General features: G+C 44.8%; 1 protein-coding gene across 2 annotated transcripts in view; it reads left to right on the forward strand.

The window, feature by feature from the left end:
- The window catches only part of ADCY2 (adenylate cyclase 2), a 394,262-nt gene that overhangs the window by 195,323 nt on the left and 171,167 nt on the right, over positions 1-27,772 (forward strand). For both annotated transcript variants that reach the window (XM_032415329.1, XM_032415327.1), the window contains exon 4: positions 15,557-15,706. In XM_032415329.1, coding sequence (XP_032271220.1) covers positions 15,557-15,706 — 150 coding nt within the window. The remainder of the gene's footprint in view (positions 1-15,556; positions 15,707-27,772) is intronic.

Consider the following 27,772-nt stretch of genomic DNA (forward strand, 5'->3'; position numbering starts at 1 on the left):
GGGTGCGTTATGGCTAGGGGCTCTGTAATCCTGAAAGAGTGCATTTGAAAGTATTCCTTTGGAAGTTACAGGGAAGCCAGTCCTCCTGAGAATATTTCTCTGACGTCACAGTGCCCACATATTGTCTTCCACCCCTCCCCGCCCTTACCCCAGCCTCAGCCTCAGCTGTACCTAGGCTTAGATTCTTCTGCTGTCTGGACCCCAGCCTTCATCTCCCTCCTCCGATCAATGCAGGGTCCTCCTAAATGAGCTGAAGGCTGTCTTTCCTTTGGTCTAAATAATCACACTACACCTCACATTTTTCCTTAGAATGGCAAAGCCCACCTCCTTGGAGGAAGCGCATCCTCATGAACATGAACCATTATTCATTCTATCCATGATGAGATCCTCAGCTCCTCTCCACCTGAATTGTTTCTTTGTTCTGGCAGTATTCAAGGCTCCTCCTCTACTTCCTGTCTGACGTTGGTTTCTCCCTTCCCAGTGCATAAGTCCGGGGAGATTTATGTTAAAAGAGGAATAGCCTGCTCACTCTCCAGGCGTGGGTCCTGGGCACGTATATATCTTTTTAAACTGCCAGGTGGCTCTAAGGCACAGCCCATTTTAGGACCTTGCTGCAAGGAGCTCTTGTGAGGAAAGCACCTTGGTGAAGCCTTATCTTGCCTTTTCTATTCCTAAACACAAATCAGAGGAGGTATTTGTATGGCAATTACGATTGCAGTGCGCTTTAAGATGGGAGTCTTCAGTTCCCTAAATGGAGCCCAGTTTGTGAGTGAAATTTGCATTTGTATGTGATCATGATGTTTTCATTAGATTCATTGTAACTATGAAAGATGGCAAAAGTCGTTTGCAGAATTGGGCGGGATTTATGTGCAATATCAAGTGGGAAATACACATAGATTAAGAAGGGTATATTTAAATCTGTGCCTGATGGAGTTAGAGATAAATTGGTCTTAATTTGAAGAATGATGTCATCCATCAGAAGATGTGTCTCCCGGGGAAGCCGGTCTACACAGGTAGTCTGTCCACCTGGGAGCTTTCACTCCTACGGGGAGTGGCCTTCAGTCTGGAGAGTTCCGAAGTGTAATCTTGTTAGTAAACCAAACTTCGCCAACCTTGGGAGGCTGACTTGCTCTAACAAAAGTGAAAAACAATGATATTTAATGTACTAATTTATCATGAGGATTATGACAGTCAGTAGATCAGATAGTTTATGAAATTATCCCTTACCATTTCTGTACCAAGAAACCTCCTTTTCCAGAGGTCCCCATGAGCACGGAGATAGCACAGATGATGTTTAAGGCAATGTCTCTTGACTATTCTACATTATTACTCTCCTAAAGAGCCATTTTAGATATTTTTTTCCTAACTAACCCCCCCATGAAATTTTGGTACCACAGGAATATTGCATATTTATTTAAGTGATGTATGCATGCCTGTGCATTATACATTCAAAAAGTAATTTTCTTGGGGCACCTGGATGGCTCAGTCGGTTAAGCATCCGACTCAATTTCCATGAGGGTCGTGATCTCAGGGTTGTGAGACTGAGCCCCACATCAGGCCCTGCAATGGGCATGGAGCCTGTTAAGATTCTCTCTCCCTCTCCTTCTGCCCTTCCTCCCTCTGCCCCCATGCTTGCTCGCTCTCTCTCTCTCAAAAAAAAAAAAAAAAAGTAATTTTTCTTGCTTTCCCCAAGAAGTGATGCTTGCCCTCTGGGGGGTGATACAGCCCCCATTGAGAATGTGTGGTTTAAGACATCAGCTTCTGAAAGCCTTAAGTACGCACCTCCGCAGGGGGGATGCATCAGCCAGGTGGAAGGTACTAGAATCAGCTGACAAAATGCCATCTGCTCTGGATGGCACTGTTTTCATCAGACACTGGCCTTTTTCTGTGCTTCCAGAATTAAAATCTTCACCACCTACTCACCCCTCCCTCTTTTTAACAGACATCTTTTCTTTAGATGTTTTAGTTTACCCAACAGATCAGAGTCAAATCTGCCCAGCCTAGGAGAGTGTCATTCTCTTTCAGGTGACAAAACACATATCTGCATTTTTTTTTTTTCAGGATAACTTTGATGGGACCATTTGGGGTCCAAATTCTTCATGTCTGTTCTAGTTATCATTTGCATGGATTTACTGCGAGGACAAACCATAACCCTGATATTAAAGATAACATCTTACAAAACAACTATGAAGCTTTATTTCCAAATATAAAAGGCAGAAAAAAAGGAGTGGATTGATCTAAGGTCAAAAAATCATATTTAAGGGGCACCTGGGTGGCTCACTCGTTAAGCGTCTGCCTTCGGCTCAGGTCATGATCCCAGGGTCCTGGGATCGAGCCCCGCATCGGGCTCCCTGCTCCGCGGGAAGCCTGCTTCTCCCTTTCCCACTCCCCCTGCTTGTGTTCCCTCTCTCACTGTGTCTCTCTGTTAAATAAATAAAATCTTTAAAAAAAAAAAATCATATTTAAATGTAAGCTCCATGAAGACAAGCAAGGATTTTTGTCTTTAATCTCAAAATTATAATCCCTGCACCTTGAATGGTTCCTGGCACATAGTAGGCCCTCAATAATACCTGTTAAATGAAAGAATGTATTTTTATTCCATATATGAATTAGGATCTCTCCAATTCTGATGTCGTGAATCATATGGATATAAGGGATTATATTAATTCATTCAAAGAATATTTACCAAATGCACTTGATAATAGACCCTTTAGGAACTAACCAATATATACAAAAGAGCATAAAATATATGGGATCCTTGCTATCCTGGAACAGAGAGTCCAGCCAGAGAGACAGGCAATAAGCAGATGAATAAATACAAATGATTGTGTTTTTGGGGCCAGTAATCTTGGAGGAGATAACTGGGTGTAATGCTGGTGAGTAACAGAGAGGCCTTTGGGGAGCATGCCGGGGAGGGGCTGACCTACAAGCCAGGGAGGAGAAGACCAGCCCCACTTGGGAAGAGGGGCAGGAAGGGGCTCTCCTGGGCCCAGAGAACTGTGTGCAAAGGCCTCTGGCCTGGAGCAATGAGCAAGTTGGAGGACCCCAAAGGAGGGCGTGGTGCCTAGAGGGGAGTTGGGGGTTAGCAGGTGAAGTTGAAGGTGCCCTGGGGCAGGGTGTAGACGGAGTTTCAGGCAGGCATTACAGTGCAGATGTCAGAAGCCGGATCTGGGCTAGAGGTCTGCCTTTGGGAATTGGTGTTGAAGAAGTCAGGTGCACGGATGACCCTTGGAGGGAGAAATCGGGGGCCCACATGGAGCCCTGGAGAGTGGAACAGTGGAGTCAGAACGGGGAAGTCAGTGGAACAGGTGGACCCCAGGGAACATGGAGCCCCGGAAGCTGAGGGAGGTGGGGATTCTGGGCGGCAGGAGGTGACCAGGGGCCGGCCGCTGCAGTGCTCCTCAGGAATCATGTGAGGGAGTGAGGAGGGGAATGGAAGGTGGCCAGTGGCTTTGACGGGGGTACTTCCGGTGGTGTCTTGGGGTTGCTACCTACTTTGAAATGGAATATGGGGAGTCGGGGATCAAAGTAGAAAGAGCTCAAGTAGACAAGCCTTTAAGAGTTGATCACAAAGGAAAAATGAGAAATGGAGAAGGAAGGGTTTTGTGCGGTAAGCGGAGGGTACTGCGTGGTTAGGAGCCGCCTGGCTTGCTGTTGGGAGAAAGTCGGGAATGAACCAGAGCCCAGAATCCCCATTGCCTGGGGACACTTGATAACCAGGGGTGATGGTCCAAGTCTGTGCAGTTCTCTTGAGCATGGAGGTTAAGAATTGTTTTTCTTCCATCTTGTGGAATTTGGTTGTCAGATTTCATCTAAACAAAGCAATTTCTAAATGCAGATTCTTTTTTTTTTTTTTTAAGAGTTTATTTATTCATTTGAGACAGAGAGATACAGAGAGAGAACGAGAGCATGAGCAGGGGAGAGGCAGAGGGAGAGGGAGAAGCAGGCTCCCCACCCAGCCAGGAGCCAGATGTGGGGCTCGATCCCAGGACCCTGGGATCATGACCTGAGCCGAAGGCAGACGCTTAACCATCTGAGCCACCCAGGCGTCCCTAAATGCAGATTCTTAAAATCAAATTGTTTCACCCATTTTGGAGCCATGTGGTTCTGATGCTGGGCACGTGTTTTGTTTTGTTTTGTTTTCTCATTGGCGTCTTTCAGAGCAATGCCTGTGGAAGTCCCTGAGCTGTGAGAAGTGTGCCCCCAGCAAGCACAGCAGGTTGATGTGCGGGAGAGGAGGAAGGCAGCCCTCGGGACCACCTGACCATGGGGCGCCCTGCACGGCCCGCCTCTTCTCCTTTCTTGTGTAAAGACCATTTCTCAGGCTATTCTCTCTGTCTCTTAAACATTCAGTCAACTTTTGTGCTGCTCTATGTAATTTCATTCCCTAAGTAGTCTTATTCAATCATAAAGAAAGGCATTGCCATGTTTCTCAAATAGTTAAAATAAATTGTGAGATGGTAAATATTACTCTAATTGGTTAAGACCTGATTTATATGTGATACAAAATAAAGGGGACATCATGACTTATCAGCTAGGATTTCCACCCTTTATTCTGAATACCTGGGGACTAGTCATCAAATAATTTTACTCTTGATTTTTCAGTGGGCTGGGCAAGTTTATTTATGTAATGTGCCCACTGGAAAATGGAAGTGAAGATTCTTAACTTTTTATACTTGCTCTTTGGAGTTCTGGTAGCCTTGGATGGATTTCTCTTTCCTCCCTGGCTTGCAGTACTTGTTCACACCATCAGGAAGCAAGTTAATTCATCCCAGAAATGCACTTAGACTTGGAAACACTAGCGTTTTAAAATATGATCATGACAGTCCCAGATGAAGGTCGGGGCTTTCTCGCTTACTTTTCTTACAAGCTGAAAAAGTGCATGTGAAGTTCGCTGTCTGGAAACCATTGTAAATTGTCATTTCAGGAGACTTTCCCCCTCTTTTCTGGATGAGACCCTGGCTCATCAGGCTCATCAAAGTTAGCTACTCTGAGCTGGATCTTCTAAAAACCTGCACAATAATACCTTCAGGTTGGGTTTATTTAGGAGAAGCAACCACCTTTGTCTAAGCTGCCAACAAGTCTCATAGATTTTTGGTCTAATCAAGTATACCTTTTCAGAGTATACGAAGGAGAAAATACATCACATGCCCCATCATGATTTTAGTAACACTTTCAATTCTGTTGAGTTAATTAATTATTTATTTTGTCGAAACTGTAGTTCATTAGTGAAGACAGAGCAGGAATTATGAGTGCCAGTGCTGAATCGGAATCCAACGGTTGTGAAGTTAACACAGTGCTCCTGAGGGCCCATCATAAGTCCCTGGGTCTTATAAGAATGAAACAAAAATAGTATATTTTGTTTGAAAATATATGTTGGTTTTTTTTCCCCAACAATTACTAGGTTGTCAGGTCATAATACTTAACTTCTCTGGACATTACTACTTAATAAACAATACTTTGGGGTATTTCCTTTGCCCTAGGAATGCTATGAAAAATTCATGAGACGCTACGAGCGTTGTGAAACAGGGACATTTGGGAACCTCTGCATTTGTGGTTTTAGTGGCTTAAATTTTTGCAAGGAAAATTTTGTAATAATGTTGGAAGAAGTATGCTCCACTTATTGTAAGTCTCCCTTCAACCACAGCACCCTTCTCGCATAAAGACAGCTAGTTGTGAGCACCCGTGATGGCATCATCCGGGATCCCCCCCGAGCCTCGCAGCTGTCGCCGCAGACTCACTGTCCCCTCATGACAGGCTTGCTTTGTGTCACCTGTGTTTGTTTGCTTGCTTTGTTGACTTTTATGGTTGGTTTGTTTTATTGCATTTATTCCAGTGACGTTGATTTCATGGGGAGGAGGTACAACATTTAGTTGATCATAAATGAATGCTTGATAACGTTGGTTGAACGAAGGGATGTAATGAATGTCTCATCTCCGTTCCTGTTAAACCATCATCCACTGTGTGTGGCATTTCTGCAAAAGAACGACCAGCCCCAAATGTCTAAGGAATGCACGTTTTAATGTTTCAGTGGCTTCTCTGGCAATTTATAAATAATGTATTTTTAAAACTCAACATCCTGTTATTATGGACTGAGTGGTGCCTCCCCTGCCCACAAAATAATTAGTATGTTGAAGCCCCCACCTCCAGGACCTCCGAATGTGACTGCATGTGAAGACAGGGCATGTGAAGGTGATAAAGTTAATAGGAGGTTATTTGGGTGGGCTCTAGTGCAAGCTGCCTGGAACCCTGTAGGAAGAAGAGATTAGGACCCACAAGGAGACCCAGGGCCACGTGTGGAGAAGCTCACACAGAGAAAAGATTGTGCAAGGACACAGCTAGAATGAAACACAAAGACCCTTTCTAAGCCAGGGAAAGGCCTCGGGGGAAACCAAACCTGCGACACCTTGATCTCACTTCCAGCCTCCAGAACCATGGGAACATTGATGTCTGTTGTTTCAGCCACCCCATCTGGCATGTTTCGTCATGGCATCCCAACTGACTACTACACGTTTAGCGAAGTCCACTCTTTTTTATTATGGTCCTTGAATGCTGCCACCTGGGAAAACTGCTGTACTCGTGGTCGTTTGGGAAAACAAAAGATGCTTCTTGGTGATTCGGGCCAAACGAATGTATAGTCTCTGGTTGAAATTGACCAGAAATCAAGATCTGGTGTTGATGGCACTAAAAACGTGTCTTTGCATTCTTACAGAACACAGTGCTCAGGCTGGAATTGAATTTGGTGGGGTTACAATTCCATTCATACCAACACGATACTGAGTTTTAAAGACAGATCATTTAGAAATTATCAGAGAGTCCACTGAAGCGTTAAAACATTCATTCCTTCGACATTTGGGGCTGGTCGTTCCTTTGTAGAAATACCACACACAGCTGGTGATGGTTTAATATGAGTTTAGGCGAGACGTTCATTACATCACTTCCTATAGAGTAGGAGAGGGGATAACACTCTGGGGAGAGACTGTCTTTAAGTTCATATCGGCCTTTTCTTCTATTAAAGGGGAAGCTGCTAACAGTTCTCACCTCCCATAATTGGTATCATTAAGGAAACATCTAAAGTTTAGTTGGTAATAGGGCATTTTTTGTTTTCCTATTCACAAAAGATTTCAGTTTATGCATCCAGGCAGTGATTTATCTTTTTTTAATTACAGTGTGACTTTGTGGAACATTTTTTGCCCTTACTAAAAAGGGCATTCCAATTCAAAAGTAGACCTTCTGAATCACAGTGCTCATTGTGTTTCTCCTGTATTTGGAGTCTTGTTTTCACAGCAGTTTGCAATCCGTTGCCTCTCTGTGAATGCACTCGCTTAATGTCACGTTTAAGTTCACGCCCAAGATCGGCCATGCCGTCCCTATGTTGCTATGCCTCTTCCCTAGGGAGTTGTCCCGCTGTTGTCACGTTATATTTGATATCTCCATTCAGGTCTGTTTATCTTCATAAAGTGTCCTCTTATTCAATCATAGTCAGAGGGTGCACTGCGCTTGGTTTGTTTAATTCTAAATTTACCTACCATTGTGTGGGTTATAACAGGACTGGAGCATGTCACAGACCATCAAGGCAAAACTGCCCCACAAATCCACAAAAGGCACACCTCCCTTCTGGTGCGCTGTGCTCCTTGGAAGGAAATCTGTATCTCACACGTGCACCATGAAATAGAATTCTCATTTCATCTTGAACGAAGCCGCACAGACTGAAGGGCCTGATAGCCTCGGTCATATTTGTTGTTTGAATTTGAATACCTGTTGGCTTTTAAATTTTTTAATGAGTGGGTACAGATCAGACATGTTGCCCATAAAGTGGTGATGAATGGAGAGAATTTTGTATGGTGTTTAAATGAAGCTGGATTTCATTGTTTCAGATTAATTAGAGGATCTAAATTAATGACACTCTAAAGTGTATTAAATTTTCTTTTTTTTTTTTTTCATGTTTAAGTTCACAGAAATCACCAGAATTAAGCAAATTGTTGTATATTGCTTGGTGCAGATCCTTAGGAAAACTGATTTAAGATTAGTAAAATTTGAGTTTAATTAGTAGATAATTACATATTTCTGAAGTTGTGAAAAGCACTGAGACATATCACTTAAAATGTGTTCTGTTATGTGTGTGTGTGTCGTTACATATGGGAGAGAGAGTTTGGGAAGATTCAGAGACCTGTAATTAATAGCTGCTTGGACCATCCAGGACCATCTGGTCCCTTGAGTTTCTGAAAGCAGAGTGGAATCTCTTTGGGATAATTAACCTTCTGACACTTTGGACTCCTGAAGACCATGGTGATAATGATTTCTATGGGGTATTAGCCGAGATATAAAGTTCAGTTAATCATTGATTGGGTGATTAACAAAATGTCAGGTGTAATCAGCCAAGTGTCACTGTGCCAGCAGGCTGGGTGGCAGGAGACAGGGTCAGGACCAGACAGAGATGAGCTTTGTCATCAGGTGCTCTCGGAATTGGACTGGGAGCTCTGCTGACACTGAAGGGAGTGGGGAGAGAAATGTCTGATAGCATTGCTCTGGAGAAATGGCCTGCAAAACTGTTCACAATACAGAGGAAACGAGGGGCCCCACTTTGGAAGCCAGAGAAATGTGCATTGTGAGTTATAGTAGTAATGTGGCTCCCTCCTTCCCATACAACTTACTTGTTTGGTCTCCTCTCTTGCCTTCGTGGAGAGGAGCTAAGCCCCGAATGCTACGATTGTTCCATGTCAGAGATAGACAAGAGAATACACAGTGTGGCAGTGCCCTCCTCTGCAGAAGGGAGAGTGAGTTATAAATCTCCATGGAGGAGGCTGGTGTAGTCTTTGCCCACAGAGTTCAGAAAATTGGGAACTCTGTGTTTTGTCTCTTTTTTGTTATTCTCAACTGTTCATCAAGCCAACCTCATCCCCATCTATTTCAGCTCTGTAGACGCTGAGCTCAGAAGCACAAGTTTGGTTTTCTGCTTGGTTAAGTCAGCTTTCCCTTCTTGGGAAGCCATGTTCTCAATGACTTTCATTGTGGGAGGAACTTTCTGTCAAGGTCTCGAGTATTTTCTAGGCTCATCTCTTCCTTTTGGCTTATGATGAGCTGATGGTACACTTCTGAGATGAGCAAGGGTCTCAAGCGTCCCCCCAGTTTTATCTACCTGTGATACTGGACTTAAGCCCCATCTACGTATGAGATACTGTATCCTTCAACCCAAATGTGGCTGGAAAAATAACACGATGCGTGCTATTCAAAAAAATTTAATAATAACATGTAATATAAAGGAGAATAATGACAGTAAAAGTCACAACCAACATTACTGTCTGTTTTCAGTGGCCATTTCCATAGGAAATCAAATTGCATCAAATCACCTCCTGATTTTCAATTCCAGTCTTGAACTCAGAGCCCTATAACACCCATGGTTGAGGTGGTGGGTCTCTTGATTTTCATTACACCTTTCTGTCTTAGTGTGCTTGGGCTGTCATGATATAACACCGCCACCTGGGTGGCTCAGACTAGACATTGATTTCTCAGTTTTGGAGGCCGGGGCATCCCAGATCAAGGTGCCTGATGACTCAGCTCCTGGTGAGAGTGCTCCTGGCTTACGGATGGCCCCTTCTCCCTGTGTCTTCACATGGTGGAGAGAGAGGGCTCTGGTCTCTTCCTCTCTCAGCCTGTTTGAGAGCTCTGTTAAGGGAAATTCTACCCGATCATTTTCTCTCCCGAGCAAGAGCGTTTTATTTAAGACAAATTTGATGCTTATGAGATGCAGCGAGCTCGCTGAATATTCATTTGCAGCTCTTTTCATCACGTTCTTGTATTCCTTTTATTTTCTTTTGACTTATAATTAGTGTTTTTGCATATTGATGATCTGCTCTGTCTTAAACTGATGACCTATTTCAAATGCTATAGTGTCCTTTCTCCTTCAACCCTGTGCTATTAATTCATGGTGAAATCATGTCCTTAAGTGATGCTGATCCTCTCATTCCCAGGAGACTGCCCTTAGCACACGTGTACATCTGCCGTCCTGTGGGGGCATTGTAGTTTGCAGCCCCTACCCTAAGATTAAGAGCAGGAATATTGAACTCTTTAAAATGCATAAAATCTCAGAGTTGCAAAGTTTCTGAGTGGTCACCTAAGCCACATGGTAATTTCTCAGATGTTTAAGGACAATGAACTCACATACTTGAATGTTCTCCTCTCAAGTGAGGTAATGCTCAGGTCCTTTGCTCTTGGTCACATGATCCATTAGAAGCAGCTAGACCCCCCCTCTGCCCCAGTGTTACTTTCCTTTGAACATACACAGATGCGCCATCATCCCCAGTTAAAAGCTCCGTGGACAGGTGGCCTCCAAAACACAGCCACTTAAAATAACTTCAATGATCAAAGTGCTTTATAGCATAAGATACAGATGCTTTATAAAGGAAAAAAAACCCAAAAAACTATGAGCTTCTTACAATATAACACATCTCTTCAGAAATTCCCTGGAAATACCTTCCCCACGCCCTAGCAGAGGGTCGGATCACGCTGGACAAACCTGCCTGACCCATATGAACTGGGGCAGTGTGGGATGGGGCAGGAATAATCCTGAGAGCCTCGCCTGCATGGGGACCTACCCTCCAATCTCTTAACTTTTCAGACCGTTTCTTTGCCTATAAAATGAAATAATAAAACTTGTCCATCCTCCTGGTGGTTTTATCTTCTGGGCTCTGGCGAGGATGAAAAGATGCAAGGTATGTTTGGATTTTTCAGTTCTGAGAATCTCTGAGCAGCATTGCTGGATGACCCCACTTACAATAAGGTGCGGGTGGGGAGTGGGGAGCGGCTGGGCTGACCGTCTTGGCAGCACGCAGCTTGCACACATCCCGGATCCTTCAAGGCCCGGTTTGACCTTTTGGGGTAAACTTTTCACTGATGTTTTCACCCTCAACAAATTGTTTTCTTCCAAGACATCTCATGGGAGGCCATGTTCCCTCTCCTGTTCTCTGACAGATGCAAAAGTAGCTAAACGGAGCAAGAAGATAAAAGAAGGCATCACGATGGTTTGATGTTATAAAACAAATCCAACGTTGTTGAAAATGGGGTTTTTCACCATGTGTTCTGCCTAACAGTTTTCTAGAAAATAAAATGCTGTGATATTATTTTTGAAAAGACCATTTTAACTGAATCACTTCCTTGGTGCCCTCGGTTTTATACAAAATCATTATGTGAATGCACCCTTTTGAAAGAAAGGTACTTTAGGACATCAATCACATTTGTAAATTTCTGTAGTTATTTTTTTTTTTAAAGATTTTATTCATTTGAGACACAGAGATACAGAGAGAGAGAGAGAGAAAGCATGAGCAGGGAGAGAGGGAGAGGGAGAAGCAGGCTCCTTGCTGAGCCAGGAGCCCAATGTGGGGTTCGATCCCAGGACCCTGGGATCATGACCTGAGCCGAAGGCAGACACTTAAACATCTGAGCCACCCAGGCGCCCCAATTTCTGTAGTTATTAAAATGCTGGGGCCAGTTCTATTAATCTTAAAGAGTACTGTATTTTGGGATGAAACCAGGTATCAGAAAATTTAATTAATTTTTTCCATCAGAAAAAAATACACCATATTTGACTTGACATTAAAACTCTTAGTTTTTTATTTATTAGTTATTATTATTTCTTAAGCATTTCCCTTGGCATATCCAAATAAAAGTTGGTGAATACATTCTCTCCACCTGTCTGCAGCCAAGAAGTGTTGCAGTTCCGTGTCGTTTGAAGCAGCGCAACATCCAGAATGACCCGCAAGCTGGCTTTTCCTTCGGTTCCGGGACAGTGCAGATTTGCCAACACGCAGTGTCAGGCCGGGACCGAGGAAGCCGCACTTGTCTTTCAGGAGCCCCCTCTGTCCTCGGACAGACAGGCTCCCCTTGTAGAATGTGGGGGGCGCTTCCTAGTAGACAGGAAGCGTTTGCCTGGTGACGACACTGGCGATGGGCAAGGGCCCAGTGGGCCTGCGGGAGACCCCGGCTTTAGCCTGCGGGTGCGGTCCAGACGTGACCGCTGGCACGCGGGCCTGAGCTGGAGGATGAGGTGCTGCGGCCCGGTGACGGTTGCTCGGGGAGACGGTGCTGGAATGCAGCAGGTGTCCCGGATGGGCGAGGCGGCCGTTGCCCTCGCCATCCCGGTGAGTGGGAGGAAGTGACTACAGTCGTAAAGAGCTGTGGCACTTGGGGCCAGTGGTTCTGCCGCGAGAGGGGCCCCACGCACCTGCCTCACGATGGACGCACTGTATTGGTGGCTCAAGTGGGAGCTGAGAACTTGGGGTCGAAGGGTCGCATCCCTCCGGGGGGCCACACAGCCTCCACCATCAGGTGGGGGGGGTTGGCAGGGACCACAGGTGCCCCCACAGCAGGACTGCGGGGTGGGGCAGCCCACCCATGGGGCCACAGCACACCTGCCCCACTCTGGGGCCCAGGGGGATTCAGAGGAGTTAACGGGGATCCTCAGCAGAAGACAGGAGAAGGCAGGACTCACCGTCCCAGTGGGTGGCTTTGGGTTTGCGAGAGAAGGGCCCCCCCCGTTCCCGCACCCTGCTGAGGGGGCTCCCGGGGACAGCTGATGGCGTCATCGGGCTCTGTTGCTTATATTTGGTTCTCATTTTGGAGGAACCCACTTCCTAAAATGTTGACATTTCTGCTTTGAAGGCATTTTTTTAAGGAGAAAAAGAAAAATCTCCCCTAGATAATCACTTAACTTATTGTTTCAGCTGTACCTAATAAGGAAGGAGAGAGCATTTTCGAATTCTGAGCAGTCTGGTTTGTGTTGGCTTTCCTCATTGTCTGCGTTCTGTGGTGCACGTCCTTCAAAGCAAATCCAGCAGTGACGAAGTTGGGAGAATCTAGCGAATAGACGGTCATTTCGCAGAAGCAGAGTAAGGCAGGGCCGAGTTAACAGTGCGCCGAGGGCAGGACGCCGAAATTGACCCCGTCAGCTAGAGGAGCCTCCTCCGGCGGTGGGAGCCAGGACTTCACGAGCGAGCCCCTGTGCTCACGGGACTGACGTTCACAGAGGTGACGGGTGCAAGCGTGGCTACGGGCACAGTTAGAAATGTTTGCTGCTCCCACTCTCTGGGCCGGTGCTCACACTTACACACACAGCACCAGCACACGCCTCCCACTCAGACCACGGCGTGTCATATATGCACGTCATTTGTCACACCAGAGATGTACACGGCACATGCCCATGTCGTGCAGAACCACACGTGATGTGTAGAGTGACACGCATAGCGTGCCCACAGACATCACACGAACCACATACCGTAACACAGGTCCGTCCCACACGGCACCCAGGGACGTGTCAGAGGTATGTATGTGTCACATGCATGTATCACACGGACAGATCACACATGACACACACTTTGTACACATATACCGCGTGCACACATGACAAATAATTCACATATACACATCACCTGTGTACACATCAGACAGACGGCAATACCCAGAGTTCATGCTTGAGTCACCCGTTCTACAGCAGGAGGATGAGGTTGCCTAAAAGGACATTCTCGGGGGCTGCTGTGAGCGCGAGGGCGAGCTGTGGGAGCTCTCCGCCTCCTGGATCTGTGGGCTTGATGGACAACTGGAAGGCCCTTCTGGTCTGAACAACCCTTCCCCCGCTTCTGCGGAGTGTCTGTTTATTCACAGAGAGGAGCTCATCATATCACCCTTCCCATGTCTCACCCTGTCCTGCTTTGCCCTCCGTCCCCAAAATGGGTTTCCCAGGGCTTGAGGAGCCCTGTTTTCCACCTGTATTGAGAACCTACGGAGAGTGAGGCAAAGACATCAGGCGGATGGAGACCAGGATATCCCCTTTGCTACCGTTACAGCTGTTGGGAGATGTGGCTTGGATCTGGGCCACAGGGACGTGACACCGTTGCCCTGAATCACCCCACCTCCTCCTGCTCCCAGCACTGGGGTGTGAGGGTCCATAGGCTCCGCTAGCTGAGAACAGAGGGGATGAGGGAGGGCCCCACTGAGAGGAGCAGAAGCTTGGCTCATGGGGTCCAGATCCTTCTCCCAGCCTCTCCAATCAGGTAATCGGTAGGAGCAACAAGCTGATGTTAGTGGGAGGTTCTCAGGGAAGAATGCAGGGCTTCTGGAAGCTGATGCCCTGCCTTTGTTGTAAAAGCCATTAGTGCCCTATTTGGTGAGACATGAGGTCATGTGGAGGAGGGGGCGATGGGGCGCTTTATCCAGGTGTGGCCACCCACCCTCTGACCTGCAAGTCTTGCCCTGAACACATAAGAGTGAAATCCATATGACTCCGTTTTATACATCACCACCACCTGCTCTGTGTGAATAGTGTGCTACGTAAGAGTACACACTGAAAAGGCAGTGCCCCACGCTGGGGGTGAGAATAGAAATGGAATGTTTCCTTGGAGCCATTTCACAATATGTATCGAGAACTTAAAAATAGTCATGGCTTTTGACTCCGTGTGTTTCACTAATCGACCTAAGGAAAAGATGAAGCATGGAGCCAAAGCTTTATATGTCACGGTGATCACTATTGCAGTATGCCAATGAAAGGAATATTAATAAAGTAAGTGTCAAATAGTATGAATAGTATGAATAAAACTAAATTATTGCGCAGTCATAGAAGTGAATGTTATCCAAGCATTCAGAATCCTGTTGGCACAGAATGTTTATGACCTGAAAAAAATCTGATCTAATATAAAATTAAAAAAAAAAAAAAAAGTAAAACACTGCATTCAGAATGAATTCAGTCCTATTGGAACAAGATGGAGGTCTTGGCCAAACAAAGTTTGGCAATAGTTTGGAGAATGCAGAGGGACATGGAGTGGGGATGAGGCCATATGGACAACAAGGCGTTCTTCTGGGGCAGGACTATTATAGGTTCTTTTTAGTTTTTCTTTGAATTTTTCTGTTTTCCCCCCAAATTTTTGTGGACCTGACTTTTTATCGTCAAAAGAGTAGTGATTTATATGGTTTGAGAGTCTACCATATTCCTGTATAAACAGAAGTTAGTGGGGACTATCACTCACCCAGGCTCAGTGAGTACAGTTTTGGTGTGAGAACAGCCTGGATCAGTCATCTATTACTGAAACAATGCTGTGTAACAACCACAAAATCCCAGTGATACACAGTAGTAAACTGTGGGCTGTCTGGTTGGCTCTGTTCCATGGATCTTTCATCTTTTTGGGACCAGTGGGCTAGCCAGAGCATGTTCTTTCTCATGAAGCACAGGAGAGCCACCCAAAAACATGCCAGGCCTTCTAAGTCTGGGCTGGATCTGGCACTCATTTACCCCCTGCCCATTGCATTAACCACAGCAAATCACATGGTTGAGCCCCAAGAGAAGGGAGGGACTGCAGAGTCATCCATCAAAGGGCATGGATCCAAGAAGGGGCTCGAATCCCTGAAGGCAATAGCTGTTTCTTTTAAGCAAATAAAAATGTGAGTTTGGAAACAAATGAAATTGCCTTCCCGCAGAGTCATCTCTTGCTGGTGCTGATGTGCATTCTGTGATTGTTGTGTTCCTGGGTTAGCAACACTTGCCCTCCTGAGCGGCTCTCTGTCTTTCTAGATCCTGGCTAACGTGATCATCTTCATCTGCGGGAACCTGGCGGGCGCCTACCACAAGCACCTCATGGAGCTTGCCCTGCAGCAGACCTATCAGGACACCTGCAACTATATCAAGTCTCGGATCAAACTGGAATTTGAAAAGCGTCAGCAGGTAAAATGCATTTTCCTGTCAATACCGAGCATGCAGTTCGTTCATCACGGGCATCGGGAAGGATCTGGAGCCTCTGCTTGCCCATGCTCGGGGCTGGCATCAGCAGACCTCGACCCAGTGACCCCAGGATCCCCCACATGCTGGCACCACACCACTGCCATCAACACGTGGCTGGGGACATTCCAGTAAGAGTAATAATGAATAATAATAATAACACTTTGCTGAGACTCTCGCTTTTGGTGACAGCACAGTGCTCTGTTACGGCGTTTACCCTAGCTAACATCTGAGCCTCCTCCCTCTGTGCCTCCCAGTGCTTCCCACAACGCCTGTTGTCCACATGGCAGCAAGTAACCAGAATCGTCCCTGAGGGAGGTGATAGGAGCTGGGGTGGAGGGTCCAGCAGGGAGCTCATTGTCGTGACGGGGACTGTCCTGTGGTGACCAGTGTGCATGGAAACACACATGGGTTATGACAAAGCATTGGAAAAGTGAGAGGAAGAGGAGTAGGATGTGTGGCAAGCAAAGCCACGGTGTCATCAAGGATGGTGGAGAGCAGGGGAAACATATGCTTTGGAGGGGAAACCATAAATACACAAGGGGCCCTGTCTTTAATGTGCTGGACTTCAGGCGATGGCGGGACAGCTCATGACTGGCTTCGTTATTCCTGGGTTTGTGTATCGTCACCAGGAACCCAGCTCCCATCTAGAAAGGTGACCCTTTCTAGAGGCCCCTCTGTGAATACCCCACCCCACCTCTCCGAGAGCATCCATCACGGGGCCTGTGCTGTACCAGTCAGCATTTGGCGCATAGAAGATGCTTCATTATTATTTGTTAAATTGTGCTGAGTTCGTCCATTCTATAAAATTTCACCAAAATGTATCAGGGTGGTGGCAGCGAAAAAGCATCCTTTAAACTTTGATGGTAGACTTTTATTCGTGTATAGACTGAAGAAGAGTGATCGAATTCCTTTTTGAAAACAGGGATTTCAGTTCATTCACTCAACAAAGATTGAGCGCCTGTGAGGCGTGAGTCCAGGCACTGGGAGTGTGGCTGTGAACTTCGCATTCTCACCGGTATTATTACCAAGTCTCATAGTTAATGTTTAGAAAGCATCTTGTGGGGACACCTGGGGGGCTCAGTCGGTTGAGCGTCCGACTCTTGGTTTCAGCTCAGGTCATGATCTCAGTGTCGTGAGATCAAGCCCCGCATCGGGCTCTGTGCTCAACACAAAGTCTGCTTAAGACTCTCTCTCTCCCTCTGCCCCTCCCTCCCCTGCACTCTCTCTCTCTCTCTCTCAAATAAATAAATCTTTAAAAAGGAAGCATTTTCTGTTACAGCATGTATAGCAAAGGCATTTAGGGACGAATGTTTAGTTCTTTGATTTCTATGCATATCAAACTCTGGATTCAACCTAAAGAAGTATAGACAGTTGTTAACTTGGGACCGTTATCCAGTATGTTTTCATTTACCTATGTTCAGTAGTATTTTAAATCTGGGTTCTAAAAATTCCACAGTTTCAACAAGCAGTCCTTAGGGTTCATGACTGTTTTCTCTGTAGAGTCCCGATGTTTTAGGATAGATGGTTTCCTTTTTCAAAAAACAGCAGGGACTCTATCAGGATGTCCTGACAGACACATTTAACTTTCTGTTCCATCACCTCCAAAATCTACTTCAAAATCGCACCAAGGCTGAGGGAACTGACATTCCAAGTAGACAGATTATATAACCTAATATTTATAGTACCAGCTCTGACAAAAGCAGTAAGTCGGGCCACCGACCTCATGTGCAGCACATACTTCTCTGAAGAGTCCTTGAGCAACCAGAACCCGGGGTCAGCCTTGCACACTGGCTTCCAAGTTGTCCGATGCCACACAGTGACCTTAGCGGCCCGGGAGTTAGAGCGGTGGCATCCCGTGTGCTAGAGAATTTGTGGGGCCATCGTGAGAGTGTTATAAGGCATTATAAAGGCATTTACTAGCTTTTTACAAAGGAACCTTTTAAAAAATAAGTAAAGAGAAGAGGGACACTTTTGAAAGAAGAAGAAGACCTTGTAGTAAAGATGTTTAATAAAATACAATCTGATACCACAAATGTGTTTTGCTGTTGAAGTTGGGAACCCGCTCCCAGGGTCTGGTGCCCAGAACGTGGTACTTTTGTTGTTAGGGCTTCGGAAAATGTGTTTCCAGAGTTAGAATGAATGCTCGTCCTCTCTTCAGACTGGCTTGTAATTAAGTGGGAACAAAATCTTCTCTTAGTTAATAACCTCAGTCAGACACGATCTGATAGATATAAGGAAATACACAAATTAGCCAGCGGCAGTCTGTGTGTCCTTCACACAGAGGGTCAGCCCCTGAGACAGCTGGTCCTGGTACAGCCGCAGACCAGATGGAGTCCACGGGATCCTCATGTCACTTCCTGCCCAGCCTCTGTCACAAACCGTCTTTGCTTCATCCGTAGTCACTGTGGCAAAGAGCAGTGTCCTTCAAACTGCTTCATTCAAGGACCGGGGTGCGTGCTGAGCAAAAGAATTTGCTTCGGCATCTATAAGGATAAAATAAGTGCCATCTATGTTAGTGTTCTACATCGGCAGTTGCCTCAGAGGGAGCTGATGCTCCCAGGGGCTGCGCGGCCGCCATCTTGGCTGCGCGGCCGCCATCTTGGCTGAGCAGCCGCCATCTTGGCTGCGCGGCCGCCATCTTAGTCGTTCCTGAGCCTATTTCACAGCGTCGCCCAGCGTCGACCTTACTCCTCGGAGAGCAAAGCCAACGTCCGGTGAGCCCAGCGAGCCCCACGCCGGCAGCCCCGCCGGGGTCTGTAGCAGCGGATGCTGTTGGGACGTGTCTAGGAATTCTGAAACCTTTCAGCCTTGCTCCGCTCTTTGCTTTCTTTTCTTCAGATATTGTGGTATTTTCCCTAGATGCAAATGAGATGGATTTTTAGAGACTAAAAACCATGTTTGAATAAAGTGACTATTTGTGCTGTAAGATTTGGGGAGATGAGAGAATGAAAAATGTTTGCAGAGATTGGCTCAGAGTTATATTCTTGCCGTGAAAGTGCTCTCACGTAGAAACACTAAGAGCTATGGTTTTTTTTCACCAGGTGGGAGAGGTAATGCATTAGCGTCAGGGCCACCGTTGGGGCTGGAAGGTATTTTCTCGGGGAGTTTTGACTTTTGTCTTAAGTCTCAATCCTGCAAGAAACGCCCCAGCCGTTTCTTGAGCACCGTGTCCGTGAAATAGAGGGTTCTTTATCAAAGCTGAGAAAACAGCAAGTGTTTTTCCCCAGAGTCTGTAATAGACTCTCCGGGATTGATGGGAGCTGCATTCAGAGCAAAACAAGAACTTTCTCTCCTAACCGCATGGGCAGTGCAAATAAATTTTGCCTCTGTAGTCATAAAAACTGGATTTGCTTTTTTAATGGAAAGAAAATAAACCCTCTTCCATGTATATGTTGTCTTTGTTTTAAAGTAATGTGATTCAGAGAGTTTTCACATGGCCTCCCTTCATCTGGAACCATGCTGTAGATGGGATAAGACAGAATTTGCATTCCAGTAGAAAGCACCAGACAGGCCCTGGTCAACTGGGATCTGTACCCCGGGGGGCGGGATGGGTTAGGGAGCCAGTAGGCTTCCTGGCTCTCCTTGGGGACTAGTTGTTTTTCCTCTGTGCAGACTTCAGTGGAATAAGTAACTGGCCCTTTTGTGTTCATGGCTGGGTAGATAATGAACGCACCCGTGTTTATCCTAGTATGATAGCAGGTCATATTAGGGCATTGCAGATCGTGTTACGTAAGTCATTGGGGATGCCAGGAAAAGTGTTGTTGAAGTGGTTTTAGATTTGGGCTGCTAGATTTGGTCCGTTTTCATGAGGGAAAGGAGAAAAGAAGGAACTATTTTTTTTGTTGTTGTTGTTTTGAGTCTTTGTAATGTACCAGGTAGTCTCTTTAGTACTTTACATACATTGTATCCATTTCCTGTTGCTGCTGTAACAAATTACCACACCTGTAGTGGCTTAAAATAGAACAGATTTATTCTCATCATTAGAAGTTAGAAGTCCAAAATCAGGCTCATGAGCTAAAGTCAAAGTATTGGCAGAGCTGCTCCTTTGAGAGGCTTTGAGGGAGAATCTGTTCCCTTGCCTTTTCAAGTTTCTGGAGCCTGCCTGAATTCCATGACTCCTAGTCCCTCCGTCCATTTTCAAATTCAGCAGCATAGAATCTTCTAGTCTCCCTCTCGTCTCCTCGCCTCTCCTCCCCTCCCCTCCCCTCCCCCCCCCTCCCCCCCCCTCCCCCTCTTCTCTCCCCCCCCTCTCCTCTCTCTCTCTCTCTCTCTCTCTCTCTCTCTCTCACCCCTCTGATGTTGTGCTTTCTTCTCTCCATTTGCCTCTAGCCTGACTGCTTCCCTCCATAAGGATAATCCAAGGTAATCTCCCCATCTCGGGGTCCTTAATTTAATCACATCTGCCAAGTTCTTGGTTTGCCATGTAAGGTGACATAATCACGGGATCTAGGGACTAGGATGGGGTCCTCTTTTCAAGGCCATTGTCTTTTTTTATTTCTGGATCAACTCGATGACCTAAGTCCTTTATCCTATTTCAACCAGGTAAAGGAACCGTCCAAATTACCTACACACGATCACTTAGCTAGTAAGTAAGTGTGGCTTTTTCTGCCTTTAAGTAAGTGGCTGTTTTGCCTTTCATGTTGGTTCTGTGGCAGATTTGTTGGAGTGATCTCTGAGCATAGGCTAGCTAGAGATTTTCCCAGGTATGAAGGACTTTTTTTTTTAATTAACTATGTTGTTTATCATTACTGGTTAAAGAAGAAAGCATAAGGCGATACCAGACGTGTATCTGATTTGATCATTAGGTAATGCGCTGCCACAGATCAGCGATGTGTCATCCATGAGGGTGTCCAGAAGTTCTCTGGAAGGTCACTCACGCAAGGGGCACAGTGTGGAATCTGTCTCTGGCTTTATTTCCACACTATGGTGGAGGGGCCGAGAAGAGGGTGCACTCTGGAGGCAGACCGCCTGAGTTGATGTAAGGTTATGTTCTCTTTTAGTGTGACGTTGGTCAAATTTCTTAACTTCTGAGTTTCTCTGATGGAGATTGTACTTAATCCCTTGCCCAATTTAAGAGACAGTTTCCCCGCCTCCAAAATGGTGTCCTGTTAAGAAAGTGCTCAGTCCCCAGTCTTGCCTTTGAACTCTGATAGCTCAGATGCAGTCACATTAAGCAACAGATACCAGCTGCCACCTTGACCAAGCCACAGAGCTCGAGGTGGCAGGAGGGAGGGTTGAATGCGGCCGTGCCATCCCCAGAGTTCCCTCCTCAGCAGACTTCAGTCTTCCTTGAGGCGAACAGATGGAACAGAAAAATGTTTTGCTTTGTCTGCTGGCATAGTTGGTGGATAATCGCCCCAGATACTCTTTCTATCAGCGTCATCTCCCCAAGTTCAGAAGTTTACTTGTCGCCCACAGAAGGGACGGGGTGAGGCAGTCCTGGCTGCTCACATTACAGGACTCATTGTTTCCCCCAGCTTCCGTCCCCTCAATAGGAGCTGATAGGCAGAGTCCACGCAGAGGCATCTCAACAGCATGTGCTTCTTGAGGAAACCAAATTGGGCATAAAGAGCCCAACAAGAGTTCCAGTGAGTGAGACTTCCTCAGTGCCATTCCTGAAGAACTCAAGCAGCAAATGTTATCATAAATGTCACCCAAGAGCTCTGGGTATGGGGGTGCATCCAGTAGAGGTAGCAGAATGTGAGACTCTCACAACATCACACCCTTTGCGCAGTTTGGTTCAGACATGCAGGCTCTGCTCAGGCTCTTGCGTCATCAAAGATTATTAACTACGCTTTTGTCCCAGCCAGTGAAATATGTTTTTTTGTGTGCCCACTTTTTTTCTATTTTATTAAATAGTCACTTGTATAGTTTTTATTTGGTATCCCTTCCCTGATGAAGTCATACCTTATATTGCTCTTAGTCACCACTTTCTTTCATTGTATTAAGTGATAGATGACATCATTGTCTCTCTTGATGGAGAAGTCACAGCTCACATAGAGGTTTATCACCACCTTATTCTCAGCACTCATTTGTGAAAGATTGAATCACACTTACCTTCTGCTTGAAAGTTGAAAAAATGAAGAGTCATGGTTTCATGAAAGAGCTATCCTCAAAGTGTTTGCCATTTGAGTCCATCAGATTGAAGTTCAAGAATTACTTTCATGGTTTGCACCATTTTGTCTCATATTGATGACTTAAATTCTCAGGATGCTCAGATGTTATTGAGAAATTCCAGGGCAACGTATTCAGGATGCTGCATTTCACCATGATCCTTTTACCAGGTTCCTTTAAATGAGAAATTAAAATCAATTCCAGAAAAAATATATTAATAAGCCTGAAGTATTTTCGGATAGGTCCTTTAGTTAAAATGCTGGAAATCAGTACATATTTTGTAAGATTGCAATGAGGGCCATATTGTGAATGTGTATTTTGGCTTCTCTAGAGAGAAAACAACAATTATAGATCCAAGACCAAGGGGAAAAGGAGGGATTCATGGGAATCACTGTCAAATGCCCATGCCTAATGAAGAGCAGCAACGCAGGAGATTAGTAATAGGAGCTCACGAAAATAGCATTAACGACTATTTGTTCATTCTTTACCAAGTTAGACATTCTGCTCTGAAGGGAAAAAATAAAATAGGATTACAACAATTAATCAAGCAGAGATTCTTTTAATGAAGTAAATATATGCAAATGTCTATTTATATAATGACAGTAGAAAAGCTAAATGGTGAAATAAAACTCTGCAGAAGTTTCTTCTATGTGAGAAACTTGAGCAAATTCCCATCTAATATTTATGGTAAGCAACTCACCTGTCTTGTTGGAGAAACACCTGGGAAACAGTTCTCTTGCTCCAGGTTATCCCAAGCTAATCTATGCTGATAATATAAAAGAAGCACAGAAAACAGAAGTTGCACCCTAAGGAGAGCATCTGGTTTTGATATTTTTGGCCTCTGGGAATTTTTAGTGTTTCATGGAGACCGCCTACTTTTTATACCCTGTGATGCAATATTTTGATGCCGGCAAGATTATATAAAAGGCAAAGGATAATCTAGTGGAAAGACTCAAGAAAGCTCGACATCATTTGATATGAGAAAAATAAGCCCAATAGAAAGGAATTCCAAAATCAGTCCTTCTGCTTGCGTTATCCATTCTTCTGGTATTTATCACATATAGGAGAAAATGTGTGTTTACTCCAAAATCAAAGGCAAAGTGTCAAGTCTTCTATGATATTTTTCTTCTTGCAGATGAAACCACAGATGGGCCATTTAACTATTAATAGGGAAAAAGAGGCATTTTATACTTATCAACATGGGACTGATTTGAAATGTTAAAGTTATTGAACCTGTTTAATAATTTATTACCATGAGCACAGTCATGGATGAAAAGACTTCACATGGCTTTAGCATTGTGCTTACTGAATTGAGGTACCCATTGATGTTTATACCAAATTAAAAATTAGGACTTACGAATTTTAGAATTTTGTTAATTTTGTATGTGTTTTCAAAAGCGTTATTCTTCGGATTATTTATTATTATTATTATTTTTTTAGGTTATCTGAGTGTCCTCAAAGGTTTAGGAAATTTTGTTCTAGGGCTTTTCTGAAAGAATCCTTTAATCTGTTTATATATTAGGGACCATTTAATATATGTAAGCTGCTGGACGTGAAAATTCCTTCCAGAGACCTATATTTTCCATAAAAGTGAAGATATGTACAGGAATGAAAGAGGAGGAGCATTTGAGATAATGATGTGCACATAAAGCTGTGCATAAACTGTTAAGTTAAAATGTGGCTTTTACATATATACTTCCATTAAATACAGAATTATGGAGACTGGGAGGCACTACTTCTATCTGTCAAAACTCCTACTTCACAATTTTATCTTTGATGATATGTTATGTGCCAAGGGATTAGCCCCAGGGAATAGAATAATACCTAAGGCTTAAGGTCCCTGTTTTCTTTGGGCTTAAATTCCAATGACAGGAGACAAACTATAACTTACTAAATGCATAAGTTTGATTAGAAGATACAACGAGTTCATGTGACAAAGCATAATGGGGAAGGTAGAGGGGCGCATTAGTGAGGCCATTGGGGAGGTTTCTCTGGGGAGGTGACATTTGAGCTGAAACGGGTATTACATCGCCCTTTGTTAACGCGATGAAAGTGCTCTAACAGGGGGCAGCCCTGCAGAGGGCTTGACTTAGGAAACAGGTTGTCCCATTTGAGGAACATAAAGGTCAGTGGGCGAGTTAGGTAAAAGAAGAGAGTTGGAGAGGGAGACAGGAGCCTGAGTACACACTGGGCCTTGCAAGGCGTGTTGAGGACTTGGGATTTTATTATATACTGAATGGGAAGGCACTGAAGGGTTTAAGTGAGGTAGGGAGATGAATTGGTAACATTCTCAAAGGATCTCTCTGATTGCTGGTGGAGAATGGAGTGGAGGAGGAAGGAACGTTAGCAGAGGGACAAGCTTTGACAGTAGTCCAGACTAGAGATAAGAGTAGCTTGGACAGATGCAGGGCATATTTTGAAATTAAATGGGTAGGAATTGCTGTTGAGTTAGATGTTGGATGAGAGAAAGATAAAATAATCAAGAAAGATTCATCAGCTTTGAACTTGAGCAACTGGGTAATGGCTGGTGTGTCACTTATAAGATGTCAAAGTCTTTGGGAACAATATTCATTGGAGGTAGGGGTGGAGTAGAAATCAAGAGTTGAGTTTTGAACAGCTAATTTTGAAATACCTATGATAGGTCCAAAGAGAGACACCAAGCTGTAGTTGTAAATAAGATCTGCATCAAAAAATGCAAATTTAGAAGTCATCGACATATAACTGGGATTTAAAGGACTAAATGAGATTCTCCTCTAGGGAGAGAATCTGATTAGAAAATATGAAAATGGCTCAGGGCCAAGCCCCAAAATTCATCAACGTTAGAGAAAGGACAGAAGGAGTGGAGTCAGCCAAAGTCACTGAGAAAGATCACCCGTATAGGAGAAAAGCTAGAGAAGCCAAGAGAGAAAGTTTAGGGGGACGGTGGTCAACTTAGTCAAGTGCTGAAAGAGTCACAGTGGAAGCAGTGTCAAAGAGGTGACCACCAGTCTTGGCAACAAGGCGGTCACCAGTGGCCTGGGCAGAGGGGTTGAAATGACGAGCGCAGGTGAGGAGAAAACAGTAGGTGAGGAAGGGCACGCAGTGACTATCGACAGCTCTTTTGACATATGCAGTATAAAGAGGAGCCAGAAAATGCCGAGCAGTTTATTTGGTCAAGGTTTTCCTCACCCAAGATGGGTTGTATTACATATCTTACTATGGCATCTCTGCCAATACATTATACACTGACTGTTGTTTCTACTGTATTATATTACATAGTTTTCCCAATGTGTCTTGCTTTTATTCTGACTCATTGATTCCCAGGAAGGGAAGGGCAGAAGGATAGATTGATTTTTCCAGAAAGGTAACTGTGTTCCTGGATTACAGTTACTAATCACAGCACTAGTCCATTGTGTATATGAACTCCTATCTGGTAATCGCTACGAGAACGGTTTTAACTCTAATGGAAATAATGAAAAAGAGTTATTTAATAGGCAAATAATAACAATATGGAAACTGTGAAAGGGAACAAAAAGGCTGAGAGGACTGTAGGTAAAATAAAGAGAATGGGTTAAGACAAAAACTCAAGCCTCAATGTGGGTTAACTATGTTTTAGAAATACTTTCAAGTAAAACCATAAGATTAAATGTTAGAAGAAAAAGAATTTATCCTCTTAGGAAAAAAAAAAAAAAGAACAATCGCTTATCAATGAATGTGCTGTTATCACCTTATTGCTGGGAGGCTCGCTGCCCAGGGCTTGAACGTTTCAGTGTTGGGTAGTTTTCCTACAAGTGTAATCCTCACTGTAAGAATGGAAAAGGCAAGGCTCGGCATTTCACCTGAAGATAAACGTCAGTCAGCCGCCCGTGGACTAGTCAAGAATTGAAAAGCAGAAACAGGGAGCAATGGGAGTCAGCTCTGACGACCTTCTTAGGTCAAAACTCTGAAGGCCGCAGCAGGTGCGCTGAGAGGTTCTTCCTGCTGTTCCCTGATCCCCGCACATCACGACTGGCCCGAAAACAAAGAGTCCAGGGAGTAACGTTTTGGCCGCAAAATGGAATCTTGATGTTTCCTTTCTTCCTTCTTTTTTTCCCTGTCCTGTTTTAGGCACCTTTCTGGCTGTGTGTGTGCCCGATGCTCTAAGATCTCTAAGATATTAAGACTTTGGTTTTCTAAACAAGCCTTACAGAGTCAAAACATGCGTATTTATTCATTGACTGTGGAATGAGCTCAGACCGATCTGATGACCTTGGCTGGCCGCGCCAGGCATCTCAGCCCTGAAGGACATGACCATCCCTTGGACAAGGCTTAGTTACTGATGTGGACCTTCTCGCTCCAGGACAGGATCCAATGACTGGAGGACCGAACACAAAGCACACATGTAGCACGAGGCGGGGTGCATATGTGAGGGGGCCTTGCAGGTGCCTGAGCCCTGAGCTCCTCCCAGTGACCCTGCCTGTGCTTGGGTCCCTGGGGGTCAGAATGTGGCAGCCATCCGGGCAGCTGCCTGCAAGTTTATTGTCAGACTAAGTGACTCTGGGGCTCATTTCCCAGGGACATCATCATCATCATCCCTCCAAGAGGCCTACTTGGGGCCATTCCTGCCATCATGAAACTACACTGTGAATCCTTTGTTGGCAAGGTCTGTCTATTATTTTATTATTTTTCTTTATATTCTTAGAACCTAGTACAGTCCCCTGCATGGAGTAGGCAAGAACACACACTCTTAAACACAGCTGAAAAGAAAACACATCAATATAGTGTTCTCACTCTCTCTCCATTCGGCGTTCATACTGCAATTATTAATTATATATGTACTTAGAAATAATTAGTTTAACTGTGTTACTATTAATGGTCCCAAAGCCATGTCCTCTGACACTTTGGATGCCTTTTGATTAACTCTGGACTCCGGACTATTCTTACACTGTCTTGATTCACCCTTCATGATTCTCCCTCTCTATCTCTTCTGAATTCTTTGTGGGTTAGGTGTAATCTTTGAGCACTGTGTGCCCTGTGACTGCTTTGAATGAACCGTGACACTGTCAGATGCATCTTCTCATTATGAGGCTCATTTATATCATGTCAGCATTCATGTTAAATCTTAAAAAAAATTAATAAAGATAAACAGCAAAAATGCGCCATTCGCTGTTCTCCCAGGCCCATATTCCTGTCCCCAAAAGTTTCTCGTGTGTTTTTGGCTGATACATTTTTATGAACTTGGGTTACCTTAGCTTCATTGTCATGGCAGTGATCAATATAGTCTTCCAGGAAGGAGTGTACAGACAGAATTTTTGTGTGTGTTATGAACAACCCAATTACTATGTCAAAGATAAAATACAAGCTTGAAATCACCCCAGCCTGTTAACTTGATGCAGATCTCCTGAGGAACATGCATTTAAACTAGACTTTGATGAAACACTTGGCTCATGGATACATTGTGGTGACAATTTATGGGAGAATGGATCTTTTTTTAAAGATTTTATTTATTTATTTGAGAGAGAGAGAGAAAGAGAGAGCATGAGTGGGGAGAGGGGCAGAGGGGGAAGCAAACTCCCTGCTGAGCAGGGAGCCAGACATGGGGCTGGATCCCAGGACGCTGAGATCATGACCTGAACCGAAGGCAGACGCTTAACCGACTAAGCCACCCAAGTGCCCCAGGATAATGGATCTTTGAAACAGTGTTAGATTTTGACATCAATGAGTACAGCACTTAATGTTATTACTATTTCAGACCTTTCCTGGTGAATTTTATTAACAAGTTTGGGGGAAAATATTTCAGGGGCCTATTTAAGAGTGAGTGTTCCACAGCGTGGGTCCGTACACCAAGACAAATGTCAACCACAGATTCTATGCTTTAAAAAGGGCAGATAGATCAAGAAGCACTCAAAACTCGGGCCATGAAGATGTGACACTCCC

Source organism: Phoca vitulina, unplaced genomic scaffold, assembly GCF_004348235.1.
Source record: "Phoca vitulina isolate PV1807 unplaced genomic scaffold, GSC_HSeal_1.0 scaffold17, whole genome shotgun sequence".
In the NCBI taxonomy this organism is placed as follows: domain Eukaryota; kingdom Metazoa; phylum Chordata; class Mammalia; order Carnivora; family Phocidae; genus Phoca; species Phoca vitulina.